The sequence below is a fragment of the Misgurnus anguillicaudatus genome, chromosome 14 (genome assembly GCF_027580225.2).
Source record: "Misgurnus anguillicaudatus chromosome 14, ASM2758022v2, whole genome shotgun sequence".
In the NCBI taxonomy this organism is placed as follows: domain Eukaryota; kingdom Metazoa; phylum Chordata; class Actinopteri; order Cypriniformes; family Cobitidae; genus Misgurnus; species Misgurnus anguillicaudatus.
The window spans coordinates 36,011,645-36,030,485 of NC_073350.2; the positions used below are offsets into that span (position 1 = coordinate 36,011,645).

The following is an 18,841-nucleotide window of genomic DNA, read 5'->3' on the forward strand; positions in this document are numbered from 1 at the left end:
TGATAGTCTAGGGATAATCAAGAGACCAGAATTTTGCGACCGTAGTGTGCGTGATGGATTGTATTCTGATAGTAATTCTCTAAGATATGAGGGTGCTAGGCCATTTAAAGCTTTGTAGGTGATTAGTGATATTTTAAAGGGGACATTCCATGAAAATCAGACTTTTTCCATGTTTAAGTGATATAAACGGGTCCCCAGTGCTTCTACCAACCCAGAAAACATGAAAAATAGCAACCCTGTAACTTTGTTTTGGTAAGGCTCTCTCTGCAAGCATGTGAATAAATAGGTCATGCGGATTTCGCTCCCCGCATGACGTGAGTAAGGGAACTTATTATGATGATACCGCCCCTTCATCTGCGCTATCCAACCATGATGCTTCCTCGAGTGCGATAGACAGAGAGAAAGAATGACTGACAGCACGACGCGTTTGTATTCCATCAAACACAAACAGGAGCCTACAATCTTATAACTTGTAGTTTTAATAATCTTTCTAAAGATTGAATTAACGTTCTAAAGGATTAACCTTACCTTAGTGCAACAGAGAGAGAGCGAGTGAGCGAACGAACGAGAGAGAGAGCAACGCGACGGTTCGCTTTCAAGTAAGTTATGTTGTTTAATATGTTTCTCTGAAGTTTATATGAATGAACACGAGGATTAAAGCACTGCACGAGACAGAGTGAGTGAACAACGCGTATTCACTATCATACACAATAAGTAAATATGTTGTTTAATGTTTCTCTGAAGTTTCAAATGAATACGAGGAGTTACAAGATAGATGAGAGACTGACAGAAACGCGAATGTGTTCAATATGTGTACACAATAAACTTAAACATGTCATTTGATCTGTTTCTCTAAAGTTTAAGCATTAAACATGTTGTTTTATTACAGATCATTTAAATGTGCATGTGGTTTGGTCAAAAAGTAAACTTCTGAGTGTTTGTGAAAGTGTATTTTATTGTAACATGCTGAAAATCATTGTGCCCGTTTAAAACACTATGAGACCTTAAAGTTTTTATTTTTATTCCGCAATGTTCCCCATCTGCTGATTAGCATGTATTTAGTATGCATAAAACAGATAATTGACTTTTTAAACTTGTTCAAATATATAATGCTTAACATCGCTCACTAACTTCTTTTGTGAGAGAATCTCCCTCGATGCTCTGTCTACAGCGCCAGCGCTTGAGACTCCGCCCACCTGAGCAGCTCGTTTGGATTTAAAGGGATACACACAAAAACGGTGCATTATTGCTCAGACCCATAGAGTGCCTAATTTAACATGCCACAATAAATTACCTATATGGTATTTTGAGCTAAAACTTCACATATGTACTCTAGGGACATCAAAGATTTATTTAATATCTTAAAAACGTCTTCTGGAATGTCCCCTTTAAATTGTATGCGATATTTAACTGGTAGCCAGTGTAAAGATGCCAGAATTAGGGTTATGTGGTCATACTTTTTAGATCGAGTAAGTACCCTTGCGGAAGCGTTTTGAACTAGCTGAAGCTTGTTTACTTGATTTGCATGGCAACCCCCGAGTAGCGAGTTACAATAGTCTATTCTAGAGGTCATAAAAGCGTGGATAAGCTTCTCTGCATCAGATGTAGACACTATATGGCATATTTTCGAGATATTTCTAAGATGGAAGAATGCTGTGCGGCAGACATTGGCGATATGACTATCGAAGGATAAGTTGCTGTCGAACATCACACCTAAGTTCCTAACTGTGGAAGATGGCACCACAGTGCAGCCATCTATGTGCAACTTGTAATCTGACATATTATGTTTCACGAGTTCACACTTACAAATAAGTAAAGAATTAAATTAGTAAACGTATTTGGCGTGATGTCCGGGGGAGAGGGCTCTGAGCAGGGAATGAGCCTGAAACACAGAGTATCCCCCCCTTTAAGGAAATAACTTGGTGAGTGAGAGGAGACGGGGTGGAGGAGGGATTCTGAAAGATGCGAAGGATTTCGGTGAGTTTAACTGAGTTATATATGGCTTGCTTTCGAGCTGATTGTGTGTAAGCTATTGTTGATTACCGATTGAAAGCGGCTGTGCTATTGACTACTGATTGAAAACAGCTGAAGTCACTTAGGTATTTTATTTGACGTGTTCCTCCCGAACTTTGTTAATAAAACATCATTTGTAGCGATTCGGTTCAATAATAAGTATCTCTGTCTTATTGGAGTTCAGCTTAAGAAAGTTATGTGCCATCCAGTCACTAACATCGCTAAGGCAGTCTGTTAGCTTAGAAAACGTGTGTGTTTCGCTGGGATGTGAGGAGATGTAAAGCTGGGTATCATCCGCATAGCAGTGAAAACTTATGTTATGTTTCCTGATAATGTCTCCTAGAGGTAACATATATAACGAGAACAGGATAGGACCTAAAACCGATCCCTGCGGTACACCGTATTTAACCAGGGAGTGATATGACTTTTCCTCGTTTACATAAACAAAGTGATAGCGATTGGTTAGATATGACCTAAACCAGGCTAGCGCCTGACCACTGATACCAACATAGTTTTCTAGTCTATTGAGTAAGATTGTATTATCTATTGTGTCAAAGGCTGCACTAAGGTCTAATAATATAAGAATTGAGATTTTCACCGTAACTGGCTTGCCACTATCTTTTCTAATATTTTCGAAAGAAAAGGGAGATTTGAGATTGGTCTAAAGTTATTAAGCTCTCCCTGATCAAGCTGTGGTTTTTTAATCAGCGGTTTAATAACTGCTAGTTTGAAAGCTGTTGGAACGTATCCTATTTCTAGCGATGAGTTAAAGATATTTAGAACCGGGGTTGACACTACAGAGAATACCTCTTTAAGCAGTTTTGTGGGAACGGGGTCTAATATACAGGATGATTTGGATGATGTAACTAGTCTAGAGAGCTCATCTATTGTAGTAGGTTTAAATGAATCAAGATGTTCGTATGGTAGTCTAGTGTTAAGTGAACTAACTGGTAGAGTGGTCGCTGCCTGGGTAGCTACGATGCTTTCCCTTATAGCCGTAATTTTGTTAGAAAATAAGTTCATGAAGTCGTTACTATTTTGCTATTGGTTTCTGTTTGTTCTTTTATTTCTAGTCAGTTTTGCAACGGTGCTGAAGAGGAAACGAGGGTTATTATGATTCTCATTTATAAGCTTGCTATGATAGGTAGATCTGGCGGTTTTCATAGCCTGTCTGTATTGTTTAACACTCTCTTTCCATGCTGCACGCCATACCTCTAACTTTGTGCTTCTATAATTTCTTTCCATTTTCCTAGTTGCCTTTTTGAGTGCCGCGGTGTGATGATCATACCATGGAGCTGGCGTTTTTTCTTTGATTCTCTTTTTTCGAATGGGAGCAACGGCATCCAATGTGTTAGAACAGACATTGTTTAGGTTTTCTATTACAATATCTAGATCGTCACAGTTATCTGCTACTGTGCCATCCAGTCAGTGTGGCTATCTGATCGGCAAGGGCGGTTGAAAGAGATCATGAAGGTAAGCGTGGATATAATCTTAGCCTCAACACTTCATGTTAGAAGTGAAAGTTCAAGTTTCATTACGCTCTTCTGTCTGTGTGTGTAGTCATCTGGAGCTCACGTACAGGTGGATGTAAAAATGCTGCCCAAATCTACTAGGACTTTAGAGGCCATCAACTTCTGTGTCCAACAGCCCTGTGTGGTCATGCTGGAGGTACATGATAGTTCTTTAGGAAGTCTCTTGGTTTTATTTCAGACTTTTGTAACCCGAGTTACAAAAGTTATTCAATTAGAATTATTTTTAATACTGAAGCCCTAAATAAAGTTATTTTAAGGTCAATGAATCAGCCAATGAGAAGAGAGTTTAATGTTGCGTTCGACCAATGATGTGTCTGAATGCTGTTTGGGGCATCGCTTACTTCCGGGGTTTCTCTCACGCACGTGAGAGAGAGATTCGGGTAGTCTGCACGTGCGACAGATAGACGGCAGATGTAGATGGGGGATTCCAGAGAAATTTGGGGAATACATTACTTGAATACTGAGCTTTTACTCAACATTGAGAGAAATGGAGACTAAAGCCCTCTTCAGAGTAACGGTTGAACGATTTGAAATTGACTATCATTTGTTTTGTTTGTATGATTGTTGCCTATGGATTTCATCTTCATTGCTCCTGCGCTGTGAATGCAGCTTGTGGGAGTGCTGGTTTACACACGATATGGGAAGCAGAATTATCTTTTTTGCTGGTAATAGATCAATTACAGAGCTCTAGAATTAAAAATGAATGGAAGTCAATGGGGACATATGACTAGTAATAAACGAATTGTAGAGCTCTCTAATTGTAATTGTTACTAGTAGAAATATAATTACGACGAGTAACGCTGAAGGTTTTTATGCTGAAACCGCCTTCCATACACACGAGGCTAACGTTGCTACGGTAACAATCACACTTTCTGGAATCGTTTTCAATTCTTCTGTTAGTTGATGGAGTTGGTACTGGCGAGCCACCTAGTTACATTTTTCCTATTTTTCTTGTGGAGGAAATTCATCTTAAAGGAAAGACTGAGATGCAATCCATTTATGTGGAAATGATTATAAAAACTGATTTTTCTGATTTGTTAAAGACTGATTAACTCTTTTAAAAGACCTAACAATGCTTTAATCATTTTATTTCATTTTTTTCCCTTTGTTACTGTGATTTGGGTAATTTACTTTCACATAGTAAATTAAGGTAAACAGAGTAAGAAGAAAAAAGCGCATATAGTTGAAATATTTATAACACCAAAGAGAAAACGCTTACCTTTTAAGTTGTCCTATGGAATGTCCTGGAACTGAGGTGATCTAAAAAAAGAGAGAAGGGAAATTTCTTATAGGCTATTGTTTACAGTATAGCAACAAAACAATTATTTTGTTTATTTTTGTTTGTTATTTTCCTTTTCATGCCATGTATTTTGGATTCAATGCAATACTAAAGTCTGACAATACAATGTATCTTTCTATCTTGTATGAGTGATTCATTGTTGTTGGAAGCTCGAATCTGATCTTCTGAAAGAGCTGGTCCATAGTAGAGGTCTGCGTGGGACACAATTTTCAGTCCCGCTCCCGCCCGCACCCGCAATGTTCACAGTGGCGGCCCCCCCGAAAAAGTCACTGGCCCCCCCAGTGGCCCCCCAAAAAATATATTTTTTTAAATTTTATGAGATAAGATTTTTATATTTGAATAATAGTGGTAATATTTATTCATTTAAATGTACATTAAAAAGCATTAAAAAATTATAATAATTGTATAATGTGTTAAATAGAATACTATACCCCTCCCCTCTTCTTTACCCGCGAAGCCGCGATTACGCGCAGCCGCACTACCATCCATGTGACGTGCAAGTGAGTGACGTCCTGTTCGCTCAGCAATGCGTGCATGCATGAGAGGAGTAGGAGACGAAACTCACAAACTAGTAAGTAAAACTCAGTTTATTATAGGTTATATAACGCGTATTGTGTCAAGCTAAGATAATCACTGTTAATGCTGAGCTGTAAACTTAGAGAAGCTCATATACGTTAATGTTTGGCTACTTTAGGCTAACGTAGCTCTAATGGTAAACTGCATGGCAACGGGCATAACGTTATCGGATTTAACTTTAGCTTTTTATGATACTGAAATGTTGATCGATTGATACTCATCTTTGATAGATTAATATTATTCCACCATGATCTGATCTTTAAATTATTTGCGGTTTTTAGCAACATTTAATCCACAACCGGCTTCGGTCTCTTGATCAGCGTTACACGAGAGATGAGAGGGAGACGAAACTCACAAACAAGTAAGTAAAAAGTGTTGTATAAAACTCTCATACGTGTTTGACTACCTTAGATTAGGCTAGTTGCTAAGGAATTGTATTACATGTTTTTCTTTTTGTTGTTAACATGTTGATCAAGCACTATACATTTTTGGTTAATTTTACTCCATCAGCTGATCTGTAAATTATTGAATCTGCAGTTTTTGGCAACATCTGATGTAAAGTTACAATCATTTGTTTTTATAATCACATATATGTAGAACAGTAAGTGAATTAGCATGTATCGACCAAACACTGAAAATATATTTACAAATAGGGTTTTAATAAAAATTCAAAATGAAGAGGAAGACAGTAGATATATCGACATTCTTCAGCAAAAGATCAGTAAACTCTGGGACATGTGATGAAAGAGTGAAGCATCAAGAGAAAGAGAGTATAGAATGTGACATTCAGGAGCTGGATGAGACAGAGAGGCAGGAGCTAGATGAGACAGAGAGGCAGGAGCTGGAAGAGAGAGACATGCAAGAGCTGGAAGAGAGAGACATGCAAGAGCTGGAAGAGACAGACAGGCAGGAGCTGGAAGAGAGAGACATGCAAGAGCTGGAAGAGACAGACAGGCAGGAGCTGGAAGAGACAGACAGGCAGGAGCTGGAAAAGACAGACAGGCAGGAGCTGGGACAGCCAACTGTTCACACAGACCTATCAGGTAGGACTGCTATACACTTAGAATAAAAGAACACATTATAAACTTCTCTACAAACAGTCCTAAAAATGTTTAAGGGGGCTTTTCTCAACCAGGGGACCTGCACAAAATTACAACTTTTTAAAACTAATAACAATATTTTTGATATTTTTAAAATATATTTATAAGCTTTAGAATACTTATTAGTATAATATATTAGAAGAAATTGTAAGTCGAAAAGTATGCAGGCTTATAAAATCAGAAAGTTTGAGATGTACTTATTTAGAAATTAAAATTGTTCAATTAATATTTTAAGTGAACTGGGGAGAGGTGTCTCTTTGAAATTTAAGTATTCAATTAATTAGTTAATGAAGGATCATATATAATTAGTGAATTGCACTGTTAATAATGATTTTTGGTTTATTATAGATATATCTAAATCCCGAGCAGAGGATCCAAGACAGCCCAGACTAAAGCTTTTTCCAAGAACCCTCCAGTTAAACAGAAGACGCAGTTTTAAGGCAGAATGGTACAACACTCACAAATGGTTAGAATACTCCCAGAGTAAAGACTCCGCTTACTGCTATGCCTGCAGACACTTCAGCCTTCCTAACTCTGGTGATTCAGTCTTTACATCTGTTCAAGGATTCCGAAACTGGAAAAAAGCCACTTACAAAGATGGAGGGTTTGCAGCTCACTCAAAATCAGAATGTCACATTAATGCAATGTTAGCATGGACAGAGTATAAACAATCAGCTACATCCAGCTGTTCTCTCATGAACTCTTTAAGTAATGAGTACAATAAATTGGTCAAAGAAAATCGTGAATATATAAAAACAGTTGCTGAGGTCTTGCTCCTCACAGCAACACAAAATATAGCTCAAAGAGGCCACAGGGATACAGATGGTAATAAGGGTAATTTCCTTGCTATAATGGACTTGATGGCAAAACATGATGAAACTGTTAAAAGAAAGATGACAAAACAACGCAATGCAACATATACAAGTCACAGAATACAAAATGAAATACTTGATTGTCTTGCTGAAATGGTCCGTTCATCTATAATTAAGGAGGTTAAAGAAAGTGAGTCTTTTAGTATAATGGTAGATGAAACAAAAGATGTAAGTAAGAAGGAGCAAATGTCTATGGTGTTAAGATATTACTACAGTGGGGCAGTGCATGAAAGCTTGCTTCATTTTGAGGCTGCAGAACACTTAGATGCTGCTGCTCTAACAGAGAAAATCATTCAGAAGCTTCAGTGTTATGGCCTTGATTATAAAAATAATTTAGTAGGCCAAGCATACGACGGTGCCTCAGTGATGAGTGGTAAAAACCATGGGGTACAAGCGCGGATAAGAAAGGAAGCTCCTTTGGCCTTTTACGTGCACTGTAATGCACACTGCCTAAATCTTGTGCTTGTGGACACTGTAAAAACAGTCCCTGATGCGCATTGTTTCTTTTCACTTCTTCAAAAGCTTTATGTCTTTATCTCAGGGTCTTACGTCCACCAAAAGTGGTTGGATGTTCAGAAGAAAATGTATGAGGGGCCACCTCGTGAACTGCAACGACTGTCAGACACTCGGTGGGCATGTAGATATCTTGCCTGTAAAACAGTGAAAGACAGATTACCAGCTATCCTACATGTACTTGGGGAGATTTCGCAGGAAAGAAACGGAGAGAGAGCTGTTGAGGCACGTGGTCTTTTAGCCCAAATGGATTTAAGATTTGTTGGACTGCTATTAACCTTCACTCAAGTTTTTGGAGATGCAAAACACTTGTCTGATATTTTACAGTCTCCACAACTGAACCTTTGCACTGCAGTTTCCCTTGTTGGTTCTCTTGTTGATACTTTTAATGACTACAGACAGAGGTCACACTTTGAGGAGATCTGGAACAATATTATGAGTCTTGCTGAACAGTGCAACATTTCACCTGCAGCTCCAAAACGTGAAGTAAAAGTCAGCTCCAGACTAGATGGACATTATGTTACCGGCCCAATATCAGAAAGACAAATGGAAATGAACAAAGACACATTTTATACATCCACTTTCATACCTGTCCTTGATGTTCTGCTCTGTGAATTAAAGAGGAGATTTTCTAAAGAAAATTGTGAAACACTAATAGGAATACAGGCTGTAAACCCTGCCAGTCCAACATTCTGTGACAAGGTTGCAATATCTGCGTTTGCCTTAAAATATAAATGCTGCATTGAAGACCTTACACACGAGGTTCCTCAACTAAAAAGACTGATTTTGAGAAAGCAGGAAAATGGAGTAAAAACACCCCAAAACCTACTAGAATTGACAGAGTTTCTTGAGCCTTTTAAAGAGGTGTTTAATGAATTTTTTAAACTGTGTAAAATTGCCCTTGCTCTGCCTGTCAGCACAGCAGCTTGTGAGCGTAGTTTTTCTGGTCTCAAGCGCACAAAGACATATCTAAGAAACACCATGAGTGATGAAAGGCTGAGTAATTTAGGGGTTTTGAGTGTGGAGTCAGAAAGAGCTCGGGCCATTAATCTGGATAATTTTGTTACTGAATTTGCACAAAGACATGGTAACAGGAGGTTAAAACTGCTTTAAGCTTCAATTGTGTAAATATGTTAATAAACGCAGAACACAGTCAAATTATCACAGTGTTAAGTTAGTTTTCATGTGTAAATATGCAAATGTCTACTGTGATGTGCTTATGTTAACTGTATTAGAGTTGTGAGATTATCTTCCTTCAATTTCAAATTTACATGTGCTGCAACATAAGTGATAATTTGTAGGAGAGAAAGTACAGTATACAGACAAAAAAGGGTCAATGGTAGCTTTATGTGCTTTGTTTTCTGTGTATTGTAGATTTCTCTGGACATGCACTCGTGTAACCTCAAAAATGTGTATCTCCATGCTTTGTTTTAGTGTTTTGCCCAGAAAGTGTTGTAAAAAATGTTCTAGTACAAATATGACATTTTAAGTACTTAATAGGTTTTACTTAAAGGGATAGTTCACCCAAAAATGAAAATTCTGTCATTTACTCACTTTCATGTTGTTACATTTCTTTGTTCTGATGAACACAAAGGGAAATATTTTGAAAAATTTTGTAACCAAACCGTTTGTGGACCCCATTTACTTTCAGTGTGTTATTTTTTTTTCAACTATGGAAGTGAATGGGTTCATGAATGGTTTGGTTCAAAACATTTATTAAAATATCTTCCTTTGTGCTTATCAGAACAAAAAATGAGTAAATGATGACAGAATTTTTATTTTTGGGTGAACTATCCCTTTAAGTTGTTACAGGTTTTCATGTGAAACAATGAAAACTGGTGTGTTCTATTGATACTGTAAAATGCATCCAGTGGTTTAGTTAGAGATTTGCACTTTTCTTGAAATGTACTGCAACAGTGTAATGTTTTACTTAAGCAGTTAATTGTCAGTTTTTGTACTTTACTCTCATTTTAATTGAATTTGCACTAAATAAACATGAGGGTAATAAGAAAATTTTATTTGTCTCGAGTTAATCATATACTAGTAATAAATAAGAATAAATACTCCAAGTAGTATTAATACAATGGGAAAACTGTTGACCATTAGATTCAGGCATAATAAAAAAAAATTATTGTGCCACCCTAAGATTTGTACTGGCCCCTTTGTGCCCCCCCATGAAAACAATCCTGGGGGCGCCACTGAATGTTCAGTCCCACTCCCGCCCGCTCCCGCAAAGATTTTTAATTTTTAGTCCCGCTCCCGCCCGCATCTGTGATATTTTGTCCCGCTCCCGCCTGCAAATGCCCGCAGGCAGGATGGATGGGTGTTTACTTTCGGTCTCAGGAAAGGTCTTAAAAAAACGTGCGTGCACATATAATTCCTTACCAATACATGGTAAAAGGCCCATATGGCTAATCGGACAAGGAGAATTCCTGATGGGCCGGTCTGTTTTTTGGCAACGAGGCCGGTTGTTGTCATGCCTCCAGGTTGAAGGTTGCTGTCGTAGGCTGCCTGCAGTCACAGCAGCCCCACCACTTTATGCCCAAATTGATTGTGTCCTGAGTCCCGACCACTTATTGGAAGAATTTTTGCATTCGAGTCCATTAACTTAACATCTAAAGTGAATGGAAAACGCAGGACGCACTGAATTTCTTCTTCTTTTCAAAGCGTTCGCCGCGCATCAAGATTTAAAATAAACTTGGAAACTTGATGCGAACGGACTCTAAAAAGAAAAGGATATATAAATCGTATTTTTTAAGTCATAGATGTAACAATAAATTGTCTGTGAATCGTCATAAATCGTCTATTGCAAGAGTATCAAAAATCTATTTGATGCAAAACTCATCAGTTTATTGGAAAATAAAGTAAGTTTTTGGACACAAAGTATGCGTATCTTACAACGTTATTTACTTATATACATGAATAACATGATATAATTACTAATAAAAAAAAATCAATCTTGCTTATGTATTATAGGGGTTTGCAAACTTTTTCAACCCAACAGGTAATCTCAAGACCCACCATTTAAAAAAATAGAAACAAACACATTTATTTCCTTTCAGTAGTTTTTGAATAAGTTTAATTGAATAAAAATTTAAAAAGTTCTGAATTTATATATAAATTTCATAGTGTGGCCAATTAAAATACACTTGGCGAATAGAGCAATAAAATACAGCGTCTTTTAAAAATAAGCTGCTGTCAGAGCAAGTTGCAGCATTTACACGCTCCTCTGCTCTGATCTCTTTTTCCAAATTGTTTTTTAAAGTCAGAATGTAAAAATAACATGGACACTTAACTTACGTTCTTACAAAAATGTGTTGGATTTAGGGATATGCAGGTGAGGATTTTTTTTCACCTTCTGAATGTATTAAACACACCGCATATTTTAAACGAAAATATATTTGGCAAAGACGTTTAAAATCCTACCCAGTAGGCTACATTTGATATTTATTGTTAGATTATTAAATATTTCCATTTCTTAATAAAATAAATTTGTTAAATGTTTGTTCATTATTATTCATTATATATATCAGGGGCGGAGTAGGACCAAAAAATCTACCGGGAAATTTTGTATACCACCGGCCCTCCGTGGAAAAAAAAAGGTATTGTATTTGTAGTAAAACGGTAATACAAATCGCAATCAATCTGCAAAAAAAACAAAAAACATTTTCATAATAATAATAAAATAATCAAATCATGGATAATTTCCCTAAATGAGTAACTTTACAAAATGATACCTGTTTAAAAGACGGAGATGCGCACCTGTCAATCAGCTATTACATAACAGAGCGAGACCAGAGATGAACGTGCTCATAAACTGGAGTAATATGGAATACTTTCTTTACATCTTTGAAAAAATGTAAGAATTTTTCCTTTAAATATCATTTTTGTCATATAAAGTTTTGAGAGATAATAATGTTTTTTCCACTGTGATTGCTCATTTATTTTAACGTGTTTACCTCGCGCATTTACCTCAGAGTTTATTTAAGTTATTTTTCTGTTTTTCCGGTAATAATAATACAATTTACATGCCAATCCTACTTCCTTGTCTTTTATTCATTTCATTATGCTGTTATATTAAGTTATGTGGATATTTATTGCCATATAAGACGTTAATTGCCGTTATATACTCTCGACTAATATTCAAATCATATGCGGAATAATGTGTGCATCTTTGAATAACTGTAAGAATACAGTTAATCCTGAAAAATAATTTTTGTCAAAGTTTTGAGAAATAATAATGTTGTGAGGATATTGCCATATTGCAGTTGAATACTCTCGTTTATAATATGAATTATATTCACATCAAGCCGCCAGACGGGGTTGCTATAACTCGCAATGTATAACTATTATCAGAGCGACCCTTGCAGCCTCAAAATCAACACCAATAAAATAGTAGGCTTACAATGACAAACTCACTTATATTAAACAGTTTTATTAATAAAACGAATTCAACTGATGCTATCTTACAACGAATAAATGAAAGACATAGGCTGTTTCTCAATATGCGTTCTTCAGCGATCTTGCGTCCTCGTGTCCTTGCTCTACGTCATCATTAACGGTCGAAGTTCATTCCAATTCTCAAGAACGCAAGGACAGAGGACGCATGAAAATACCCGGATGTGTTCTTGATATCGAGGATGCATCGAGTGCAGACTTGCTGAAATCGCTTTACGCCCCTGAAGTCATTGCGGCAAAACTTCCGAGTTCGTTCTTCCAAGGTCGCCTGGCAAGACCGATCTCCACGAGGACGCAAGTCCGTTCTTTGCATTCTTGGAATTGAGAAACAGCCATAATTTTCCATTACTATGAATGCTTAGTATTTTTTTTTGTTGTTGTTAAAACAGAACAACAATAAATTAGTAAAATGACTCGCTTATTAAACAGAACGTTTAACAAAAACTAATAGACAGAAAACATTTACCCATCTTTTAACATAAATAAATCTAAAGTTTTGTAATATTAACTAATATTTAATTTGCGGGAGTGCAGCGTATCATCCATCCCGCCCGCACCCGCAAGTGCATCTCTATCATCCCGCCCGCTCCCGCAATGACCATTCAAAATTTGTCCCGCGCCGCACTGCTGTGTCTGTAGGAATTAGAAGGGTTACACTTTCCTGTTGGGCTGGGTGATAAAAAGATCACAAAACTGGATCATGCTAAATTTCATCTTGATAGGGATAATAAGCTCTGGAGATTTTTTCTCCATATTATGAATTTGATTTAAACAGCCTATCACACAGACAAAATAAATGCAGCAATAGGTAATTAAAAATTCTGTCATGCAACCGAGCAGAAAACTTGGTGAACATTTTTGGCTTTGTTTTACTAACACACATGAAGCATCCTCTTCTTTCTATCACACCGCTACCATATAGCAACCCTGCACCTCACACTCTTTGCTCACCAGCGTTTTTAAAAAAGTTGCCAGCCACTGCCAGCATTTTTCATGATTTTCACAGAAGTTAAATGTCTTCTAGAAAATGTTATTCTTTTACATACAACATATGAAACAATACCTCTGCTTTTAAACCAAAAAAACTGTTTCCTCCTACCTTCATTTGTTCTCTTGTTATCACCTCTCAAATATGGGTAGGTTTCTTCAAAAACACCAACCTGAAATAATCTGAAATAATTAAATTTTTGTGAAGGACTTTTGATTGAGATCAGATTCAGAGCGATCCTCAAAACTGACGCGGAGTTTGAACTGTTTGCCCTAAGGGGTATACTTCCGGGTTGTATAAGCACCAGCTGGTGGATAATAACAGTATTACGGATTGCCGGGAAAACTTGTCATTGGCAGGGGGAAGCGTTTTCTCTCAATTGACGAGTTAACTTCGAGTTAATACATCACCAAATTATTTTTTCTTTAATTCTAAAGTTTTTAATTGTAATCTTGGCAACAGAAGTATAGCAAGAATCAGCAGTGAAAGTGATTTCAACACAGACCGAGTAAATGATAAAAAAACCCGACTATCACCTTTTTAACACAGCTACCAAATCTGTGTACATTTATTATATTAGTGCAACCAAACCGACAACCAGACATTTTGACAACTAACTTCAACAGCTAAGTTAACATGTCAGTGTGTGTCAGGCACATATAAACTAGAGCTTGGATTTTGAAATGGCTTAAAACTGCACAATTGTTTGCCCATCATTCTTTTTGTTTTCTTCTTATTTTAGTGTCCTCCTAAGGGTGTTAACATTTCATATCGCCCAAGACCCACAGGATCACACCAGGGGCGTAGGCAGAAATTGTATTTTGGGCGGGCCGGGGCAAAAGTGAGTGGGCCAATAGTTTATCCTAGAATAAAATGACTTAAATAATAATTAAACCTAAGAGTAGAAAAAAGAATAGAAAATCTGCAAAAACAGTGACATCTTTCCTTTGCAATTTTCGGCGAAGGCAATAATAAAACACTGTCTAAACGTGTTCAACCAACACATAGCTCAATAAAGGCTGGTACAAACCAGGCCAGGCAGTCTTATTTAGGCTAGTCAGTATTGCAAAAACAGTTCACCTGAAATAAAGTAGGCTAAAAGTAACAAGAAATTGAAATAATGAAAACTCTCAGCAGAGCACAGTTTGAAATAAATAACAACACACTGCCTAATTTATATTAAATCAACCATATACAGTGCAATCAGCCTGGTGGAAATTAAGCTTTTGTGCCAAAAAATAGCAACTCGTTTAAATTAAACAATGTAACTTAACCTATAAGGCATACATCTATACACAACACACCACTTAGTTAAATCACTTCCCGAGCAAAAATTAAGGAAATGAGTTAAACAACAGGCTTACTTTTGTTGTTTTCATTTTACAAAACAAGACGCAAACGCCTGGGTTTAATGTTGAAAACAGAAATGATCTCATTATAGTCCAAAGAGTCACAGAGTTATTTTTCAAAAAACAAAAGGCACAGGTTTTTGAGGCGAGTAGTACTCGTGGATTCAAATTGGGTTGTGCGTGGTTCATCAATTGCCGTTAGATCGGCGGGTCAACCTGTGTCAGTCTGACCGGAGAGCGCACTGGAACTGCCGCCAGGGAGCAAGCGGCAACCGGCGCCACCAACGCGCCTGACTAGCCGCCTTGTGGGTTGATGAGTCTGAAGAAGTGGGCTGGTAGGACTCGGCAGATGGAGGCAGTGGCGTATCGTCTTCCTCAACTCTAGCTTTTTTAAATAACACATTAAAGAAACTTTAGCCATTATTGTGGCAATTTTAGTATTAGCTAAAAAAGCAGTTAGCAACGTTAGCTGGCTGGCTGCCAGAGCCCGTCGCTCCCCACAGAGTCTACCTGTTAGAACCCTTAGCAACCAATTACGTTCCGAAGGCTTACTACAACTTGCTTTAACAACTCCATTTTATTTAGAAAGCAAATTATACACACACCGGTCAACAATAAATCAGGATTATATTAATATATTTTCTTAAATACATTTGAATAATAAAAATAAACAAAAAAATGTATTTTGATTAAACTTGCCTGGGCGGGCCAGGGAGTTATGTGGGCGGGCCAGTGCCGCCCTGGCCCATTACTGGCTACGCCCCTGGATCACACATAGTTTTCGCTGGAGGACAGGTAAGCGTGTGTCACTGTGCTCGTGTGATGCATTTGACGTAAGCAACTGTTCACAAACATGATACATGCTTTTATCCCAGGATTGAGGTCAAACTTTTTTTTTTTTTTTGGTCTTCATCAAACAGTGAAAGTGAAATTCATGCTATATACTGGTATGCATGTCATGTTATGTGCAGTACATTTGGGAGCATGTATGCATTAAAAGCATGCATTATAGTCCAGTGCGACTTCTATGTTTTTTTCCATTTCATGACACATTTTTTGACTGATGCGACTTATACTCCGGAGCGACTTATAGTCCGGAAAATACGGTAGCTTCTTCACTTAGGTTAACTTCTACAGTTTTAATGGTAGTTAACGTTACGATGCTGACTCGAGATGCTCAATGTATAAACGTTCACATTAAAACTAACATAACGTCCTAAAATACGCCACATGTATTTTTTTTACTAATTTTACCAATTGAAATCGGTCAGGCATTGATTAACGTCGGCTTAACAACGTTAAGGTGTACACTAAGCGAGCGAACACCAAGTTAACATTTTCTGGTAGATAATGTTATTTTGAAAAAGTCAGTAGAGCAACATAATGTCTTGCATAAGACTAAATGCAGCAGCCTAATTAAATGGTTGTTTCACTTACTTGTTGTACAAATACTTCGTTACCTTACTCGCGTCGATATTTTGGGTATCTATACTTTACTGGAGTAATTATTTTTCAGACGACTTTTTACTTCTACTCCTTACATTTTCATAGCCTGGCTCCGCCCTCCTACGTGCTTCCGCTTAATTTTCATTTCGCTTCACTACTACGTCTGGGACTGCTGTGTAGAGTTTCGTTTTCTCCTGCAAAAATCTGCAGGACCAATCAGCGAACAGATGGGGGTGGCTAAGAACGATGACGTTGAGGTCGTGTGTCAGTTTGAGTTGTAGTTCAGTAATGGCAGCGGAGAAAGACGTGAGAAAAGCTATTCGGTCCGTTGTTGCAAAACTGCCGAATATGCAGAAGTTAAAGCCGGAGCAAGAACCAGGTTTGCTAAGTTTTGTTTGTCTGATTATTTTGACTTGTTGTTTCCGGTTGGTTTTGGTGCATGATATACGTCACGACCACACGTTAGCGATCGCCAATGGCAGAGTGACTCTGGGCAGATCCAATGGTTTTAAACTTCAACAGAGGACCCTCCTTAACGGAAGTAACGCTTTGCAATGGGTCGTGGCCAGACTCTCTGTACAAATGAAATGAATGTACGAGAGTCTGGTTGGACCAGGCTAACATTTTCACGCAATTATCTATACTTTCTACTCCTTACATTAAAAAAATCGCCTCATTACTCCCATTTCATTTGTTTTCATTTTGGCCTGTCATCATTAAAAACCTATCTAGATAAATTGCGTCATCTGGATGAATGCGATTGTGGTTGGATGAGAAGTATAAACGTACACCATTCTGACACCCTATTGGTTTGTACGCGATTCTGCGCCCCCACCTGACTGCAGATGATCAAAAGTTTGTTCGATAGCCCTGCACATAAAACGTAAAAGTACTGCGAGAGAGCGATTAGAAAACATGCGGAGCAGTCTCCTCTCGCGATGCTTTGATATCATCCGCCATCCGTTTGTACAGTAACACACGTCAAAATTGATGGACACCTATACCCGGGAAGACGCAGCATTCTATGGAAGCAAATAAGAGACATAACTATTTGAAATGTAACAGCCGCTGAATACTTGGTTTTGAAATATTTTCTTTTGAAAAACATTTATCTGAATTGAATTGCTCTAAATTCACCCCTTTGCAATTATTTTACTTTGGAAACCATGTATCTGAATTTATTTGTTTTGAATTTACCTCCCAAAACCTAAATTTCGATAAATATTTTTAATTTCTTACAAATTAAGATACAAAAAATCGGCTTACAGGATTTCAGATAAAATCGATTCAGGTTGATCAAATTTGATTGCTAAATTCAGATCTCACATTTCAAGTTAATATTTTTTTTTTTTTTTATTGTAACAATAACACAACACAGTGGTACAGGTATCTCATAGTCATACACACAGCCACATCACCTTACAATCTTTGAATATACACATGTTCAGACATAGGCATAAAGAATGCAAAAATAATATAATAAGAAGTAATAGAAAAGAAAAATAACAAAACAGGGCATATCAGAGTAACTAACAGGGCCATTTTAAAGACAAAGAGAAAAAAAAATAATTTTAAAAGGAAATATCAATCACTGAGCAGCTTCCAGAAAGTTCCACAAAGACGACCAGGTTCGCCAAAAAGCATCTGATCTTTGATGCAGATCATAAGTTAGTTTTTCCAGAGGTAAAAGAGTGGCAGCTTGACTTATCCACATATTGACTGAGGGGATCTGAGGAGTTGACCATAATAATAATATACATTTTTTCGCCAAATATATACAGAAGTTCAGTACACTTTCTTCGTCACAGTTAAGGCACAGACCAGCTTTACAGTTCAAAAGATAAACAATTGGAGAAAACACAAAAGTCTTTCTAATAATCTTCTGAATAACCTTATGGATCTCTTTTGTTGGACTTTAAGGGTCCATTGCATGTTCATAATTAGAGGAGAGGCACAGTATTAAAATTAAACTATTTATTGATCAGATATGAAAAAGTTTTACAGCGCTGGGCAGTCTCAAGGCCACAATAGGCAATCGACTAACAGCCAGCATTTGGAGAAAACAGTTATTTTTAAAGTATGTGACGTCGATCTTCTTCTTAGAATCTCCACCCACAAAGGCCGTTCCCCTCGTACATCTGACTCCATCACCACACCCAGTTTTAGCCTGTAGACAAAGATAAACACACCCAAACAAAGAAAAAACCAACTGTTCTCCACACAACCCTGAGATCCATGCAGTCCGTCACCTCCTCCCTAGTACTCCTCCACTTCACATATGATTGACTTCACATAGAATATAATAATGCTTTCTTAAAAACAAATCATTAATAAAACATTCATTTATTCATACAAAAAACATAAGCTGTAAAATGAAAGTGATTATTATGTAAAACACATTTCAATATCATGACATCATTTCATTATTCGTAAAATTGGTTATATGAATAAGGCACACATTAACTTCTTTAGATAGATAAACACATATTACATCTTTTACTGCAATACTTCTAAGCAAAACACTTTAATCATTATTAAAAAACATCTGTCAGGGAAGAAAACACACACACACACACACACACACACAAAGAACAAGCGCAGGAGATTCTGTTCTTCAAGGTTGAGCTGCCATCCCCCCATTAGGTTATTCTGTATGCAACCTTCATTTCATTGGTTAATACACATTTATCAAAG

The 18,841-nt window shown here is 37.3% G+C and overlaps 1 protein-coding gene across 1 annotated transcript; it reads left to right on the forward strand.

Annotated features, from left to right (window-relative positions):
* The first annotated feature begins 5,257 nt into the window (after positions 1–5,257).
* On the forward strand, positions 5,258–18,320 carry LOC129444406 (uncharacterized). The gene is made up of 5 exons (XM_073876443.1): positions 5,258–5,416; positions 5,703–5,782; positions 6,075–6,464; positions 6,870–7,125; positions 18,251–18,320. The coding sequence occupies exons 3-5, from the start codon at positions 6,095–6,097 to the stop codon at positions 18,318–18,320; spliced, it is 696 nt and encodes a 231-aa protein (XP_073732544.1). The 5' UTR covers positions 5,258–5,416; positions 5,703–5,782; positions 6,075–6,094.
* Positions 18,321–18,841: the final 521 nt, after the last annotated feature.

Excerpts from the sequence above, each read along its gene's own strand:
- LOC129444406 (XM_073876443.1), top strand. The coding sequence starts at position 6,095 with ATGAAGAGGAAGACAGTAGATATATCGACATTCTTCAGCAAAAGATCA. Across the intron at positions 6,465-6,869 it reads TGTTCACACAGACCTATCAG|ATATATCTAAATCCCGAGCA; the intron begins GTAGGACTGCTA and ends GGTTTATTATAG. Across the intron at positions 7,126-18,250 it reads GCCACTTACAAAGATGGAGG|AATCTCCACCCACAAAGGCC; the intron begins GTTTGCAGCTCA and ends TCTTCTTCTTAG.